Source organism: Falco rusticolus, chromosome 2 (assembly GCF_015220075.1).
Source record: "Falco rusticolus isolate bFalRus1 chromosome 2, bFalRus1.pri, whole genome shotgun sequence".
NCBI lineage: Eukaryota > Metazoa > Chordata > Aves > Falconiformes > Falconidae > Falco > Falco rusticolus.
Window position 1 is genome coordinate 76,760,091 of NC_051188.1, and position 19,213 is coordinate 76,779,303.

A 19,213-nucleotide genomic window follows, 5' to 3' on the forward strand; every position below is an offset into this window, starting at 1 on the left:
TTTTTTTGCAACTGTTATTATGGGTACAACAGTGAGAAAGACAGAAAAACATTCTTGTGTGAGCAAAGTTCAGGTTAGAAGAGGGAATACACTATAAGATAGATCTAGTCTTTACTGTGCATGTTTACTTAAAGCAGTGAAGGCTCAATCCAGCACCCATGAAAATCTATGGACGTCTGCTTTTGAATTCACTGGCTACTGTTCTGAGCCCTTTGCACTACTGTGGATTGAGTGTGGTGGATCATCTTTGAAAAGACACAAAGGAATTGTGTCAGTCTAGTGGTTTGGCTCTGAAGGGCCAGCTGCCAGCTGAATGCAGGTGATAGTTTCTGGGAACTTGTAGAAACCTTATTTTTCTGGATATCGGTCTTCTTGAGAGACATTAATATAGTTCACAGAGATTTTATCCCATTTTGTGGCAATCTAACATTTCTACAGCTGTGTTAGTTTACTACTTCATTTGCCAGCTTTCTCTAATAGCAGCTCCTCTGTATCCAGATCATCACCAGAAATTCCCATAAAAGCCCCTCTAATATTAGTTACTACTGAAGAAGGAATTAATTCAGTTTAATGAGTATAATTTGGAACACAGTTTTGATACATTCAGCTTATGTTTTAATGGTGTGTAGTTACCCAGATGCAGTGTATGCAGGTTACTTAAGAGCATTTTTGGGATAGGAAAAAACATAGCCATCTGCACTGCTTCATGTCTTACATGTCTCTTCACAGGTGGAGCTTACTGGTAATAGCATTTATGAGTACATACATCCTTCTGATCATGATGAGATGACAGCTGTTCTTACTGCTCACCAGCCTCTTCATCCTCACCTCTTACAAGGTACTTGTGTGAACTGTGATCCAACTACCACTGAAAAATTTAAATAAGTTACAATCCTAGGCTGAAATGTGACCAGTTCGTATTTATCTGATACGAAGCTACATATGTGAATGGAGGAGGAACAGGAAACTGTGACGCATGATTTTGGTTTGTTGCAGTAAAGGGAATAAGGTATCTTAGATTAAATAATGCTTTTCATGCCATGGAGTCCGCGCAGTTTTGAACAGGTGTTTATAGATTTTGCCCAGTGGCCATTTGATTTCTTTTATTTTGTCATCACTCCTGAGATTGCAGGAATGTTGCAATAGTCTAGTTGTGCACAGCTGTGGCTGTGTGGTCTTAGTGGGAAAAAAAAATACATTAGGCAATTGGGAAATAGGAGGACACTTTTAATGCTTTAAAAACAACTGTTGAATTCGAAGCTTTGACAAAAAGCTAGACCTAATGCCCTCCACTACAGGAAGAGCAAAAATGGGTTTTGTAAATGACCTAGATTTAGAAAATCTCATTAAAAAGTGATCTCTCCAGGAAAGTAATGTCCGCTTGCCTTGATACTGGATCACTGATTCACCAAGCCTCTCCACACATCCTGTTCAGGTGCTGCAGATGATTCACCCACGCGTACCCATACAGCATGATGTTAAGCTGGATGGAGTGTCAGGGAAGACAGCAGAACTCTCATTGATTATGTGAACGCCTGGATCAGACTGTCCACCCTGGCTGTGCTTAGCCACCACACATAAATATTAACATAACCCTTTGTGTATTAAGTTGTTACTTCAGTGTTGTAACTACTATATCACTAACAAAGATATGCTCATCTTCGCACTATAATCCTCAGTAGCTTTCGTTTCCTCAGGAGCAATTCTTTTAACTTTAAAACACCAGAAATAACCTGGCTCCATCGTGTACAATGTACTTCCACATATATTTCATAACTACTTAATCAGCTGGAGCTCACATTCTGCTAGTTTTTACTGGCCTTCTTAAAGGACAGCTCCTAAAAGCATGAGAAGCTTTGGATTTGAACTACAACTCTGTTTAGGATCAGGCATTTTTTTCACAGTTCTGGTGCCAATGGATTTTCTGTAGTTGGTGATCTCACCGCAGTTCTGACTGCTGTGATTCCATCAGTGCATAACCATGTACCCCCTGCATGCAGGGAAGTTTAATGTGCCTGGAAGCATATGTACTGGTCTGAGTGGTGTAAATGGAAGAATTATCTTAGTCTCCTTCTCTCCTCTGCCTCCCTAAACAGGTTGTTTTGCATACCCTTTGGTGTCTTAAAAAACAAACTTATTTTTCTTGGACTCTTCTCCTTCTAGTTGTTACTTGACTACTTCACAGTTTGTTCATTCCTTTGTCAGTTTGGTTTTTTTTTTAATGTTGACATTTTTTAAAACAAATTTTTTATTTTTTCCTAAATTATTGACAGGAGAGGGGACACTTCTGGTTGAAATGCATGACTTATCATGCAGTTCTGCTGGTATCCAGAATTGGTAGTAAGACATTTTTATACCCACTGTTTTGCCAGTGGCAATAATCTGTTTTTGTTACCTTTCTTTTTTTAAAATTTGTTAGCTGGAGATTTTTTTACAGATTTAAAGTCATGAGCAACTGATTGGAATTACGTCAAATGCAAATAAGCCTGCAGCTCTTCCTGTTCTCTGTTCAGTGAAATGGCTCTGTTTTACTAGAAGCAGTGAGACAGCACACTAGTACTGCAGTTCCAGAAGGTTTTTGGGTTTTGGTTTTTTGTTCAGAAATAGGTGCTGCCTGTTTCTTGCTTATGTTTGGATATCTCTGGATGCTTATCATGTCTGTTAGCATTTGTTTTCTGAAACAATCAGGTCTCTCATTTTTTCTACTTATGGTCAAATTCTTTATTTCCTTAACAAATTCTAGTCGCTGTGAAGTATAATTCTGTTCTGGTTGTGTCTCAAAAGACTTTGCACACAATTGAAACTTTTAAATTCAGTTGTGCTGTTTCAGTCTGAAATTCTGCTGATGGTATAATTAGCCCCAGATACATTCCTCATTCTCTGTAGCTTTCTTTACCTCATTCTACATAGATGCTATTTGTTATTAGTATCAAGCTCTGATTTCTCAATAGCGCAAAGGTAAAGGAAAATTTACTCTGAAATGTGATCCATTTACACGTTTTGTTTTGTGTAAAATTTTGTGTGGCAGAGGAAGTTGGTAAAAACCTCAAAACAACAGCACCTTATTTGGATTCCTAGACTTGGAGAAGATAAATAAAGGAGTTAAGCTGTGTTCTGGTTTGTATAGGGATTATTTAATGCAAATCTTACTTCTGTGTGTCTCTTCTCCATAAAACATGTGGACTGGGTGTATTGAAATATCCAGAATCCATGGCTAAATCTTTTTAAAATGAACAGAGTGACCAAATATTTATTTATATTTGTCTGCCCTGTGCCAGTAGTTCTCTTTTCTGCAGTGTATACATTGTACATATGTATCTTGAGGTATAACCTGAAACTACCTAGGCTACAGAAATCAAAGCAGATTTTCTATTTTTCTTCAGTGAAGCCCTGAAACCTACTTAATAAACGACAGGAATGAAGAAAGTTCTGTCTGTACCTTAGTAGATATTTTGAACATTTAAATGAAACATGGAGTTCTACAAATAATTTAGAACAGAGGGAGGTTGGGCGAAAGTGGCTTTATTTTCTAATAAAAAGGAAATCAGACTTTCTAAAGAGCATTTTTTGTCATTTCAGTTTGATTTTATCTCTTTTTTAAAACATGTCTGAAACATCAAGTCACAGGGTCAAATAAAATAATTCCTTTTATAACTTTAGTAATTTATAGATCTCTCCAATCTGTCGTATTACTCAGGAGTAAAATCAATATTGCACCTCAGACACAGAGGTTTATAACACAAATTTACAGCTTGGCTCATGTAACTTTACTTGCTCAAGATGTGTTCTTCAGCTAATTCTCAGATACGTATATACATTTCTAGTTCAGTTGCTATTTCAGCAGCTGTAGCTGGATAAGATCCATTATGATAGAAATAAAATCACAAATGTGAACACACGTATCTATACTTTGTGGCATTCTGTTGGTGGTGTTGAATAACCCAGAGTACAGATTACTTTTGACCTTCAGTTTTACAGTCTTAGTAAAATTTTATGCTATCCCTTTATTTATTTCTTCATTTGCTTTTAATCTTCCTCATTGTCCCTCATTATCCTCTTCAAACCTTCCCTTGTACGTCCAGTGCTTCATCAATTCCTTAGAAGCTTTTCTGAAAGACCAGACAACATGAGAAAGGTGGAAGCCTTGCAGCTGTTGAGCTCTAGAAGTTTTATTTGCATGCGTTCTATTTCTCAGGGAAATGCAAACTATTGCTCACTGCATAAAAGCTGATATAGTGTGTATTTCTTTATATTGTGCTTACTGTCACATTGTTTTTCTTCATATAACTCAGCCTGGTACTCAAAAATAATATATCAATTTAACAGGCAAAAGCCTTTTTCAATTATAACTTCTAAATTTTTTAAGTTTGCCCTGGACTTCCTAATGTTTCAGGTACAACAAGATGTGCCCATCTTCAAATATAGGAGGGTAGATACTTTGTTTTTATAAAGACAGTGAAAAATTATTGAATAATCACATGCTTCCAGTAGCTGGGACTTCATAGCAATCTTAAATGTAATAAAATTTGGGAAAATGGATGTTGGTGAAGTAGCTCTTGTGTTGTGTCATCACTCTTCAGATAAGTCCAATGTGGTGCTATAGCAAGCTATGGCAAAGAAAGCTTTTAGGGCAAGAAACTGGAAGGCAGCAATTCTGAGAAGCATTTAAAGGTCATAAAAGAAAACAGCTTGGTGTGAGCTCCTGTTGTGAAGCTGTGGCAAAATGGAGTAATGGAAAATCCTTGTGTATATAAGCAGGGGAATAGTAAACAGGAATAGCAAGGATGAATTAAGGATGAAAATAATACTGTATTATTTTTACAGTATTAGTGAAATGGACAGTGGATTTTTCTGTGTAATTCTGTTGTCCACTTAAAAAAAATATGGCAGTTTGGAGAAAGTATAGAAGAGACCCACAAACATGATTGAAGGACTGGAAAGGCTTATAATGAGAGATGAAAAAACACCATCTGTTTGGTTTATCAAAAGGAAGATTGGGAAGTGACTTGATTACTGTGCGTGCATACTTCCAAGGGAAGAAAATACTGGGAACTAAAGGACTGTTTTAGAAGAAAAAACATATCAAGGACTAATATCTGTGAACTGAAACCACAAAAGCTTAAATTAGAATAATGCATACATTTATAACTAGGAGTCTGATTAATCACAGGAACAAAGTACTGAGGAAAGCAGTGGTTTCTTCCTCTTTTGATGTCTTCAGATCAAGGCTGTATGCCTTTATAGAAGATACGCTTTAGGCAAACAGAAGTTACTGAGCTCAGTGCAAGAGTACCTGACTGAAGTTTAATGAACTGCAATGTACAGGTTACATCTGTGATCTAATGCTCCTTTTTGTCCTTTAAGGTCTACAAGCTATGACTCCATGAAAGCCATAAGCCCCGTGATCTGTGGAGGCTTTGGAGAATTTCAGCTTTAACTTATAAAGTCTTTAAGCTGCCTTTTTAGTTGCATGACCGGCATTGAAAATGTAAAACAATATGTACTGATCCCTTGCTATGAAAGAAACCAACAGCTGGACTCTCTTTCTGAGGGTAGCTGGGGTGGGGAAAAAGAATAATTTCTCTCACATATATATTAAAGGTAGGGTATGCCTCAGCAAATCACCGCACATGAGTCTTTAGGCCAACTTTGCACCAGTTGTAATAAATTTAATCCATTATATTCAACTGGGATGAGTTAGTAGGAAAAGAAAAAGGAAAAAAAAAAAAAAAAGAGAATGATTTGGTATCTTTTCCAAATGATGTGTACTGGGTTGTGCTCAGATCTCAGGTAACTTTATTAGCCTTTCATAACTTTCCAAATATTGCTTAAAATGTTTCTGGTCTGCAGCATTTCAGTGTGTTCTGGCTTGGTTTTGTACTGTGAAGCCTTACACCTCAGTTTTGCACTGCCTATACCACCTGTATTTTTTGCATAGGCTGATAGTGGGATTCCTGGGCCTCTATCCTAAGACATGCAACAGTTCACTAACAGGAACATAGGAATTGTTTCATGGTGTAGGGCTGAGCAGCTAATTTCTTAGGATGTAGAAAAGTGGGTTTGATGCATGCTGTCTTTCCTTGAGGACTTCCAGTTCTGAAAGTTTTTCTTTTCTGTTTCTTCAAGCAGTGGAACTAACAAACTTGGTCCACTGGATGAGATTCTCCTGCTGGGGCAGAAAGTAGTCATCCAGCAGGGTGGCTAGGCTCCAACACGTGGGTATGAGGAGGTAACATTAGTTTCTGAATCTTGGAAGACTGCAAGATTATGTTTACAGCTCACTGTAGACACTCAGTGCATGCTGCGTATCTCCCCTGCTTATTGCAGGAGACCTAGTAGGTCGTGGTTGTGGTGCCATGCAAAATTCTGCCTAGCCAACAATAGCTCCAGAACTTCATGGAGGCATGTGAGGAGCTGACCCCTTTCCACACTTCACACATAGTGTAAAACTAAATGTCTGTCAGGCTAGTAAGTCTGAGCTGCTACAGCTCAGCATATGGTGGGAGGCAAAATGCTGGCAAAGGTTTGTGAAGTGACTGTTACAAAGTGCTTTGTCCAGAGGTGATAAGCATTTTGAATGTGTTTGAAATAGTGGTTGGCTTTCAGGGACCGAATGTTGAGGATTGCACCAGGATTATTGACTACATCCAGCTTCCCCTCGCATGCTCTTTAGATGAAACAACATACTGACACAAGCTGGGATGCACATACTACAATAAGTTGGGACCTTAAGCCCTCAAATTATGTTGCTGTCAAGTGTGTCTGTACTAACCATTTTTGCAGAAATTTTTCTGTTAGCAGCATAGAGTGGTAGGCTTGTAGCAGGATAGTAGCACTTACTAAACCATCTGGATGTTTTTGGAAAACGCTGTACCTCCTGAACCATATCTCTAAGAATAAAGAAGAAAATTTGTGTATGAAATATCAGGGTAGTGCAGGCTGGATATGACTAGTCAGTCCATCTGTCATCATTGCAGCTGAATACAAGCAAGCAAGCAAGCACATGAAATAAGAGATATTTGCACTGCAGGATAACTGAGACAAGCAATTAAGCAATGCTGAGAGGGATTCAGCATTGTGTGTTTCTCTTCCATGTGTGCATTTGGAATCAGACATTGTGTGTCTTTTATTGGTTTCATATGTTTTTTTCTGAGATTTTAATCCTTTAAAATGTCTATAGCTTCCCAGCTTTTGCTGACTTGCACACCAAAGCACAGTGTACTAAACCCAGCTTATTAACAAGCTCCAGAGCAGACAAAGGGAAAAAGGAATACTGCAGTTGTTGTAGACATCTCGGTTGTCTGCTAATAACTGGATAATTCTTATATGACTAGTTATAAGCCTAATGTAAGTTACACAAGGATTTTGGAATACATTGTGTCAGACTTTCTCCATTCTGGTTGATGCTTTAAAGAGCACTGTATCAGTCAGCGAAGAAGCAAATGCCTGTTCCTATCAGGGAAGAACATCTTCCCTACGTACATTTCATTCAGTATTAAAAGAAGGGAATAGAAAATTGGACATCTGGAAAAGTCTTTTTTACACTAAGTTTTAAAGACATTTTTCTAGTAGCACATATACAAAAGAAATGTTGATATAAATTTTTGTTTTAATTAATCTAAAATATTTTATAGGATCTAAAAATATTTTATAGGAGAACTGTTATTGAAAGATAAAGGTTTAACAGGATGATCCTGTTACCACTGTTTGTTAGTGTTAATTTAAACTTGAGAAACCAAGAAAATACTATTATTATGGATGTACAAAAGTGGAAAAGAGGGAAGACTGTTGTCACCCCATTAAAAAAATCTTTTTTTGTTGGTAATTAGCCATACTATATATCAAAGATAGTAGAGTGCTTCAGACTGCACAAGATATTTGTTTCCTTTCTGCCTAGTGCCCTGTTGAGTTTCTCCTGTAAGAAAAGTTTAGAAGCATCATTTACAGGAGCAAAAGAAAAATTGGGCAAATGCTGGAAAACATCTAAGTTTGGGTGACAGGAATGGTAGTAGAGACAATTTACCCTCTGCAGCACTGACAGGATTCTGCATACAGTCAGGACACAGAACAAACTGACCAAATAGGGACGAAATTTGGGCAGCACGTGCAAGCTTGAAACTCTAGGACAGAGGACAGCAACTGATTGCTCTCCTACCATAGCAAGAACATTACCAGGACAAAACAAGTCAGCCCACAAACTTCAGTTCTAGCTTAGTATGTGTGTAGGGACTTGCTCTCTCTTGCTCGCTCTCTAATTTGCAATTTTGCCATGTAAGGTATTTATATTTTATCATTCAACCAGTGCCACTCATTTGCTAAAAAGAAGATGAGTATTCTCAAACACTTAAGCCTGTAACTTGCATGTGTATATACAATGCTGCAGTGTAATAGGGAGAAGGGAAAGCATGTCTGGTTTGTTTTTTCTCTCTACTTGAAATCAGTTTGACCAAGTAAGAAGGGGGAAATGTTGTTTTCATACATCCCTTTGCATGCAGTGTTTTGTCTTGCAGAATAGTTTTGATCACAACCTCACTTTTGCACTGTTCTTTTTAGCCTAGCAATAATAAAGATGGTTAGTAAGCACCAGGCTTACAGGTCTGACTCCTCATTTTCCACTAACTCATCTCCAGGCCTGCTTCTGAATTTGTCATGAGCAAAGTCCATCAAAGGCATTCACAAGCCCATTCTCATGCTGGCCCTGTCCTGGATTCCCCGCTTCAAGGACTACCTTAAAACTGTGTGTGCTACTATGCAAGCTCTCTTTTGTGTGCACCTACAACGCTTTTGCCTCTTTTTTGTTCTGGAAGTTGGTGTTGACCTCATTCAGAGTTAAGGGGTAGAATTTGTGACATTCTTTCTCCCGTGCCTCACAAAAGCTATAGCCTTATGCTCACAGGAGACTAGCCAAGATACTTGCATGCTCTTTTAGTCAGCAACGTGCTGTGTGGGACCCAGATGCTTTGCAGATTACACAAAAATAAGAGTAGAACATGTGTGACTTCATACTACAGAGGAGCTAAGAAGGCAATAACCAACTGAACGAGCAAAAATAACCCAGAGTGTTTTGGGGGTTGGGCAGTAAAGTGTTATCCAGACATGAACTTGCGGTATCTGTGTTTCCACCCTGTAAAACAGTCCAGCAGGGACATGGAGCACAGCTTATCACACATGCATGCCTTGTCTCCAGAGGACTGCACTAGCTTGAGGCAGGCACGTGTCTCCACACAAGTTAGATGGGAGGAAAGGTAGAAGCAGGTGACCGTGAGCTCAGTGCTTTGTCTAATCGTGCCCTTAGAGAACTCTTTTCATCTTCTACACTATAGCTGAGATTTGACATTGCACCCAAGCTGCCATGCAGAGCGAACATGAATCATTAGTTGTGTCAAGAGCTCCCAGTTTTAATGCTGCTTTGTATTTTTCATAGTGACAGATGAGGCATACATTCTTAAAACAGTGCATGGCGCAGCAGAGTGCAGTTTGCATGGTGATGTATATTAATTTACAAAGTGGTTCTGCAATAAAACAATGCCATATTTTGCTAATGTCAAAACTTGGGAGCTTTGCAAAAGACATATAAAATAGTAGCTTTTGCCTTAGAGAAAATAAAGGCATGAGAGGTGAAGTTGTGGAAAAAACTATGATGATTTTTTTTCTCAGTCCACTGTGCAAGCAGCATGCAAACCACAGAATTCTGTGGCTGTTTGCTTTCAAAAGAGATGAAAGATGGAGTGGAAAGAAAAGATGGATTTCATAGTTGCACCCCCAGGGATGGCAATTCTGGGTTCCATAAAACTAACCATAATTTCACAGAAATGCTTGGAGAATCCTGTTTGGCAGTCATGTGCAATAAGAGTGAACAAATGCACAAATTCTTTGTCCAAATTAGCAAGACTCATTTTCTTTACTGTGATACTTATTCTGTTTATGAGAATAAGAAAATAAAAACCTGTAAAATATAAACAGGCTATTTTATTCTTGACTAGTACTTGTAGTCAAACCATAATCCGTGATATAGGAAGCTAAGAAAATAAAAGGGACTAATGGAGAAGGCATTCTTTATAGAAATGGTACTTGGTGCTGTGAGAAAGAAATATATCTTCTGTATGTCCATAGACAGCACTGTTTTTCTGTGTTCTCAGTCACAGGTTGCTGTGTTTCAGCTTTGTGAGGATGTTAACATATGGATAACTTTGGGCTGGGATCTGAATGAAGCTATTTACTCTCTGCCTCATTTATAACATTTACTGAATCTACTCAACTATATGGTAGCAGTGCTTCAGGGAGGGAGCCTCTCCATAATGAGCAGGCAATATAGTAATATATTAGTAGAATAGAAAAACCTCTCTGAGTCTGATAAGGGAAACATGGAGTTTGGCTAAAAAATAAACAGCGATGCATTTGAAATAGATGTCTTGGACATGGATATGGACTCTGACTTGCAGTACCTCCCCCTCATTATAAATGATACCTCAATTTTATTAAAATATCTGCTAGTAGACACACTGGAAAAGTCAGGATCTCAGTAACTAGTTACACCCTTCCAAAGAAGAGCAGAAAGAAAGACAAAGAAATCTGCTCAAAGTGTATGATCATGTTGATCAAAACTAGTATTTTACTTACATTAGTTTTAATTTCCAACTATTACCAGTCACCCAGTTGAGGAAAAATGGAAAATTGGAATTCCAGGATAAAACCCGAGTGACTCACAGATCATTCTTAAAAACATTTCAATAAAAGTTTGTGGAGCAGTGGGGAGAGGACAATCACTTTCAAATGTTAAACATCGATACAAGGCAAACAAAATCAGGGATTTGCTATCATAAGTAAATCCAAGTTATAACAAATACTGGAAGTGTTTGTCTGCTAGAAAAATAGACCTGTGATTGTGTTCCGCATAACTAAAGAAAAGCACTGTGCCAAAAATGGGAGGGTAAACATTTAGAAAGAACCCTAAAGCTTTGCTTTTCATCTCTAATTCCTGTAGCAGATAAACACATCAATACGTTCTGAGAAATGTTAAAAGCTGTACGAAGATGGCTGGTCTGCTTTTCAGGAAGGTCTCATCAGAGCCTTTCAAGATACTTACCAATTTAGAAGTGGGGGTGGAGGTTTATTTTTAACGATAACAGTTATGAGACATTTTCTTGACTCATCTCGTGCAAAAAGTTTGAACAGAAGAATCTGCAAACTTTGAAAATTCTTCAACTGACTTATGAAAAGAAGGATCAATTTCCAAGTTATGTTAAAATTGTTTGGGGGTGGGAAATAAGTCACATTCAGGTAAAGAGGGAAAATAGATGCTGACATAGAAAGTAAAGGGGAATATGGGAAAAGCTGCAGTACGCCTGTAAAGGAAAATGCGTTAAAACCTTTCTTATGAAATACAGAACTGTTTGTCAGAATTATAGATGGCTAGGGCAAATGCTAGAAAATGTGCAAATAAACACACAAATTTCATCATATATGGTGAACCTTCTGGAATAGTCGGTATTTGAAAGAAATGGTGCTGAGTAGGAGATACAACAGTAGTGATGTTTTGCATGAATTGCAGCAAAATTTGCCATCTCCATGAGGTGACTGCTTACTTTTTTGGAAACTCAGGTGGTTGGGAGAGGAATGGCTGGAGACCAGTCCTGCAGAAAGGGATCTGGGGGTGCTGGTTAATGCTAAGCTGAGTATGGCCCTGGCAGCCAAGAGGGCAAACCACATTCTGGGGTGCATCAAACACAGTATAGCCAACCAGCCACAAGAGGTGATTATCCCACTGAATTTAGCAAATTTAGCATTGGTGTGGCTTCACCTAGAGGGCTGTGCAGTTCTGAGCCCTGCAATTTAAGAAGGATGTGAAGGGCCTTAAATGCATCCAAATGAGGGCAACAAAGCTGGTGAAAGGGCTGCAAGGCATGCCTAAGGAATCTGGGTTTGTCTAGTTTGGAGAGAAGGAGGCTGAGAGGTGACCTCGTTGCTCCCTACAGCTTCCTGAGGAAGGAAAGTGGAGGGAGATGCTAATCTCTTTGCCCTGGTATGCAGTGACGGGACACATAGGAATTGTTCAAAGCTGCACCAGGGGAGGTCTAGACTGGACATTAAGAAGCATTTCTTTACAGACTCCCTAGAAAGGTGGGTGATGCCCCAAGCCTGTCATTGTTTAAGAGGCATTTGCACAATGCCCTTAATAACATGTTTTAACTTTTGGTCAGCTTTGGAGTGGTCATGCACTTGGACTAGATGGTTGTTGTATGTCCCTGCCAACTGAACTATTCTATTCTATTCTATTCTATTCTATTCTATTCTATTCTATTCTATTCTATTCTATTCTATTCTATTCTATTCTATTCTATTCTATTCTATTCTATTCTATTCTATTCTATTCTATTCTATTCTATTCTATTCTATTCTATTCTATTCTATTCTATTCTAATTCTATTCTATTCTTGTTCTGTTCTGTTCTGTTCTAATTCTATTCTGTTCTGTTTTATTCTATTCTATTCTGTTCTGTTCTCTTCTCTTCTATTCTATCCTATCCTATTCTATTCTATTCAATTCATTTCTATTCTATTCTATTCTATTCTATTCTAATTCTATTCTATTCTTGTTCTGTTCTGTTCTGTTCTGTTCTAATTCTATTCTGTTCTGTTTTATTCTATTCTATTCTGTTCTGTTCTCTTCTCTTCTATCCTATCCTATTCTATTCAATTCATTTCTATTCTATTCTAATTCTATTCTATTCTATTCTATTCTATTCTATTCTATTCTATTCATTTCTATTCATTTCTATTAATTTCTATTCTATTAATTTCTATTAATTTCTATTCTATTCTATTCTATTCTAATCCAGCTTTCCAGTTTTACAGCTTTTCAGCTTGCTTCTGGAAGCTCTAGTGTATGGGGCAATATAATGTATAACACATAATGCCTCCTGCAGTGACAAATGTGAATTTACATATGAGATTGTTTTACTCCAATCTAAAATATCCCCAATACCACACTGTGTGAAGATACAGTTGTCTCGGTTCCAGGTGCTGTGAAGGCACAGCTGGAAAGTAGTTCACCATGGGAGATACTGTTACGCTTCATGAAATCTTCTCTGCTTCTTGCAGCTCTAAAAATACTGTTCTGTAAATACATCGAGTTACATCCATCCAAATACACACAGAATACATACACGGAGATTACAGTGCTGTAATAGTGTTTTATCTATTATTTATTATCGCTAATAATAATATGAAGTACATCCTCATGCAGACAAATGGGGTCTCTTTTTTTAGAGATGAAAATATCTTCACATTGGATCTGGTTTTATTTCTTAATCTCCCTTTCCATAAAAGAAAAAAGGAAAAAAGAAAGACCAAACTCAAAGCTGAGCAGTACGTAGTTATCAATATCTATACGGTTTGAGTGAATTACCATTTTTTTCTTTGATACATACAGAAGATAAAAAACAATAAAGATTGTTCTTATTCGTTTTTTTTTGTTGTGTTAACTCAGCTGGAACATCTTTATAAGACTTTCTGGTCTATTCGGTAGCATTTTGTTTCTCATCCTTCACTAGCTGATGATTTCATCTTTTCTCTATAACTGATATAGTTTATAAAGAGATTTTTAACATTTTCTTAACACAAAGGAAAGGCATTAACATCACTTACAGTGATGCATTTATATAGTTAACATTTGAGAATAACTAAATATAGTGGTTAAGCTACGTTATTAGATGGTATGAATATTTTCTGATAATTAAAAAGGCTATTTTCCTTCAGTGTTGCTTATATTCTGTTTCAGTCATAACAATTTACTACTCATTATTCTGTCTCTTAAGTTTCATGTATATGTGCTTAACCCACAGTTGTCTCAACCTTTAACTTCTTAAGAACAGGTAGGACTTGGTTGGTTTCCTCTCTGTTATCTTCTTGATAGCCTAAGATTCTTTCTGTTGTTTATATGTGCTGTGCTTACTCATTTGCTTGAAAGAACACTAGTGATATTGATAATTACATTACCAGGTCTAGATGCTTTAAGTTATATTTTTTGCAGTTTTTCAAAACTTAATTCTGACTGATAAAATCACTTAACTCCTAAGGATAATTGGTTACATACACCGCATAGCCTGGAGTGCCTATTTTACATTTACTGTTCTTCTATCTTTCACAACTGGAGACTTTTGCTATATCCCTGGACATCTTCAGTTACTTTCCTTTTACAGAAGGTGCTGGATATTTATGCTACAGGCTTTTTTCCTGTATAACTGAGCTGTCATGCTTACTATCTCCTCACAATTTTGTGATTAACCTCTGCAGCAGGACAGCATGCATTAGTAATCACTCTTCTCACAGCTCATCTGATTTCTCCTATTTTAATATTCAGCATCTCCTTCTTTACTTGCTAAATCTTTAAGTACTTAATTTCCTTTCTACATTCTCTTCATTAGAGTAGACCATTTTAACTGCATTAGGTACAGCCTGGATGTGATGTTCTAAGTTTTGCATTATATTGATGGATGTGTTAGTATCCAGCAGGATACCAGGGCTTTTCATTTCCTAATCAGCTTTACAACTACACATTTACTTTAGTTCTTTTCTGCTTTGCTACCCTCTTCTACTAATTCCAAGGGTATTGGGAAGTCACACTGGCAAAGGTATCAGTTAATATGAATACTAATTCACATTGTTCACAGCCTTGCACACCTAGGCTCTTTATGTGACAGTTTTGGTCTTATTGCTCCTATATATTTTGCAGTCTCTTGATCAGGTCTGCAGATAGTTTTATCCCCAGTAGGCACGCACAAACACACATATGTACACAGAGCCCACCAACAACAGATCAACAGGGACAGCAGAACAGTGCTTTTACAGGCACCACATACACACTAATAACACTCATGTAAGCATGAGCAATGTGGATGGCCTTGTCCTGCTTTTCCTTGCCAGTGAGTCATTCTCAAAGCTCACTAATAGGTTTTATACTCTCTTGCACACACTCACAAGCTTCTCTGGTAGTTTCTGTGTTCTTCAGCTCCAATCCTGCAAATGATGCCCAGACACAATTATAGCACCTGCACATTATTCACTGGGCACTTTGACATAGCCATTAGCCTTAACCAGTCATGTCACAATCCCAGCAGGCTGCTTAAAAATGCTGTGGCATCCTGCATCTGCCCATCTTATGGGACACACTGCATTACTAGATAACTGCATTAGTAGTTGTTACGGCCCCAGACCATCCAGGAATGGTCAAGTGCTCTTTTTCTCCTTTAGACATATTTTGCTTTTTTCTCTGCAAAATGACACTGGGGTCCCACACAAAAACAATCACTCTTAAGACACACAGGAGGAGGAATGCATATCATCCTGTATGTACTACTTTGGCCTCTTCAGGTAAAAAGGCAGTATACCACTCAGCCCAGGTTCTGTCTGGCCACATGGACCATCTCTCCTTTTGCTTACTTCAGGCATCTTAGTATCAGCTAGGTCAAGACTCAAAAATGGAACCTCCCAGATAAGTCCCCAGTTACCTCATGGGTAACTCATCCCTCTTTAGATTGCAGGCATGAGATATAACTGATTTAAAAGACTACTGTTTGTTGGTTCAGCAACACACTGCTAAAAAACTAATTACAGTTATATGTAATTTTGCACTTGATTACACAAAATGACAAAGCTACCGATTATTACTCTTCAGTCTCACAAGTCACGTGTGGCTACTACTGAATTACAATTCTATCACCCTTCCCTCCCCATACCACTTAGTACTAGGGTGCAGCTCTATTCCTCTTTACTCTGTCCTCCTATACCACATAGCATGTTTGCACTTGCATTGTTTTAATCACCCTCTTGCTTTCCTAGAAAGTCTGTAGCCAGTTCCAGGGGGACCTCTTGCTTACAATCCTCATGAAATCAGGGACACAAGGTATCTTCTTAAATAATTAAATAGCTAATAATGTAAAATAATAAAGGAAAAATGTTATCCTCTAGTCTGGGTTCTGCTCTAGTTTTATCAACACCTGAAGACCACACTGTGGATCATAAACTGCTGCTGGTGGAACAGTGAAGTTACAGCTAACTAAGTGTTTCTGTAGCAGTGTACTAGTCTACAGTAACATTTAAAAACAAAGGAAGCAGCAAATAGAAGGCTAATGAATAAGGTGCCTGGAAGGAGCTTGCTACTGAAAAAGACTCTTTAAGATCTTGTGGCAGGACATTTGAGAAGTTTAAGAGTTTAAGGCACTGCTTCCAATTGCACTAATAATCTTTTTATAGAAGTCATTATGTAAGTAATTAAAAGACAATTAATGTAAGTCATCAAAATTGCTGGCAACTCACTTCATGTCTAAAGATGGTCTTTGTATCCTCATTACTGTTTATTAATTATTTTTCTCCCTTGCCCCCTTGAAGGGAGAAAGTTACCTTTATTTTGTGTGCATGGGGCTGTGGCAGAAAGAGAGCAAGCACTAGTATTAGGTCACACAGAAAATTTGTATCGAAACCATGAATTGCACTGATGTTCCTATCTCCCAGATCCATTCTTTACTTGTGAAATCACGCTTCAGCAATAGTAGTCTGTACTGTATGGCTTCCTCCCACCAAATTGTATACATTTGTATTTAAAACCCTATAGTAGATGTGCCAGTTCATTTAAATGCCTGTTTTCCCCATACGGATCTAATTTGCATTACAAAAATAAATGGAAAATTAAAATGCTCAGGAAGGCTGATATTAGTTGAGATACACTACATAGTGCATTTCTTTTCCTTCCTTGCTAAATCCTTTTTCTGTGGTTATATCTTCAGACCTTTAAACTCAGAACTTAATATAGAGAGTTTATTGGTTTCCAGGTAGTGGTCTGAGGCTCAAACCAGTGCAGGTGTGTGGCTAAGAGGTGTTAATTAGGTGATGGATGCACAAAAATTGGGAATACAACTCAACAGTTACATCAAATTAAAGCAAGACTCCAACTGATTACAGTGGACTTTGGATCAAACCCTATGGTGAGTTAGAAGGTAATACAACATTGCAAAAAACCTGAAAACCGCTCTGTTTCCCTGATTTTCCTATTCACAGATGTACCAAGTGAGATTTCTTTCCCTAATATAGTTGTGTTTTGGCAAACTGCAACTTTCAGTAAAAAAAGTCAGAACTATGTCTGAACTGTTACTGAGAATAATTAACATTAAATATAATAGTAATTTATTCTTAGTAGAAAATGTGTACCTGAGCAATATTTAACTTTAAGACATTTCTGGAGGTTATGCATGAAGACATTTGTTTAAAAACATCTGCCAAGATGGTTTTGGACATCAGTGAAACAGGTATTAATATTGCATATGGAGACCAGAAGTTCATCAGTCTGGGCACAGCTAACTATGTACGCTCAAATTATTACAAAACCAATGAATTTTCTTGTTTTCCTTTCTGCTGTTATTTTAGAGAGTACCTTAATTTACCTAACACTCCAAAGGGCATGTTTCCTTCCCCCTACCAATAGGGGCTGGTAACTAGCTGTTTAGAAACAAGGGTGGTAAAACCAGAAATGTGGAGACCTAGTCATGTTGACTTGTCCAACTTTCACAAAGAATCCTAACATGAAGGTGAAATAAATCCTAAGGGCAGAGATTGAGTGGGAAGTAGAATGGCTGGATTCTATTGCTCCCTAAGGCTGAGATGTAAGCACATCTGTTAAACCATGAAAGGCGATGTTATGGACAGTTTTGAAATCTTCAGTAATAAATTAGCAGTGTACTTTATGTTTTCAGAATATGAAATTGAGAGATCATTCTTCCTGAGAATGAAGTGTGTCCTAGCCAAGAGGAATGCAGGATTGACATGCAGTGGCTACAAGGTAATGTATATAAGCTTTTCTCTCCCCATCCCCCTCGCCCAGGCAAGTATTCACAAGTGACAAGTTTATTTCAGTTTTTTACATATGTGTAGCTGGAAGCAAAGACTGTGATGGAAAAAATCAGAACAGATGCAAAAAATGCCACTGCTGATTGCAGATTCCCTTAGTAATGCAAGTCTAGACTCTCACCGTGAGTTGCAGTTTGCTTTGTTGCACATTCCCACATCCTGATCTTTGTTTCAGACTGGGGAATTGGCTGGAGCACAGCCACAGAGGTGTGAGGAGAGCACACAGCTAGGTCTTATTCCCCTATGGAACTGGAGGCAAGTGAGGCAGGAAGCCATACACAAGAAATTGGAAGTCTTCCCACAGCCTTCTGCCTTGGTGTTACCGTGCTCTGTCTGAGCAGACACCCAGTTGTAGGAGCCACTTCTTTGGCTTGACCAGAATTACCTTAACATTAATGAGACTGTAATGTTACCCTAAACAATCATTACTATCAACTCAGGGCTGAATTATACTAAACCACCATGTTTGTTTATAAATCTTACCTTTTGTATTAATTTTCTATTTATTACATGAAATCAGAAGCCACAGCAAATACTGAGATTCTATAATAATACCTGTCATTCAGGTAGTTCTTATTTTCAACTTTACAGTGTGCATTTGCTGCTCTTTGAGCTACATGGTGTAATTCTATCACTTCACATACAGTCTGGTAAAGATTCATTTTGAGTAATTCGAAAACAAAAAGAAAAGCATGCAAGAGAAGCAGAGCTCTTTTAAGGAATGTGTTCAAGGTCCAGACATATATCTGTCTATTTACACTACTATCTACTTGGTTAGACTGATAATTCTGCATTATATGGACCCCTATTTGCTCAGCTGCTTCCCAGCAAAAATAATTCTGTCCCAAAGCTGCAAGTGAAATCAGGTAAAAGAGTAAAGCTTTTAGTGGTGGTATCTCTGTATGGGTTTCTCCCCCACTCCCATTTATGACTGCTAATCAGAGGGATCACCTTCACTCTTCTTTTGGTCACTATTAAAATTTTACACAGTGAAACATTTAAGGATGTATTAATCTAGAGAGATGTTGGCCTAAATTTATTCTCTTTGTACTTGGAGTCAGGAGTTAATTTTGAAAATATCACCTGATTAACTGAAGCACAGGAAGAACTCATGAATCAAATAGTATAGGAATTAGCAGGTTCTGCTGAGAGAAATTAAATAAGTTTTGCTTGCTACTGTTCTTTTGCTAAACATCCTAACCACTTGGTGGTTGGAGAGGAGGCAGGAAGGAAGGTTACACAGGAGGAGCCTGTTTATAGATGACTGTTTAGTAGGTTGTTCAGAAGTACTATATACAATGTAAATTAATTCC

At 37.8% G+C, this 19,213-nt stretch overlaps 1 protein-coding gene across 1 annotated transcript in view; it reads left to right on the forward strand.

Moving 5' to 3' along the window:
- SIM2 (SIM bHLH transcription factor 2) overlaps positions 1 to 19,213 on the forward strand; it is a 58,994-nt gene that overhangs the window by 17,974 nt on the left and 21,807 nt on the right. The window contains exons 4-5 of the mRNA XM_037376498.1: positions 730 to 838; positions 17,747 to 17,832. Coding sequence (XP_037232395.1) covers positions 730 to 838; positions 17,747 to 17,832 — 195 coding nt within the window. The remainder of the gene's footprint in view (positions 1 to 729; positions 839 to 17,746; positions 17,833 to 19,213) is intronic.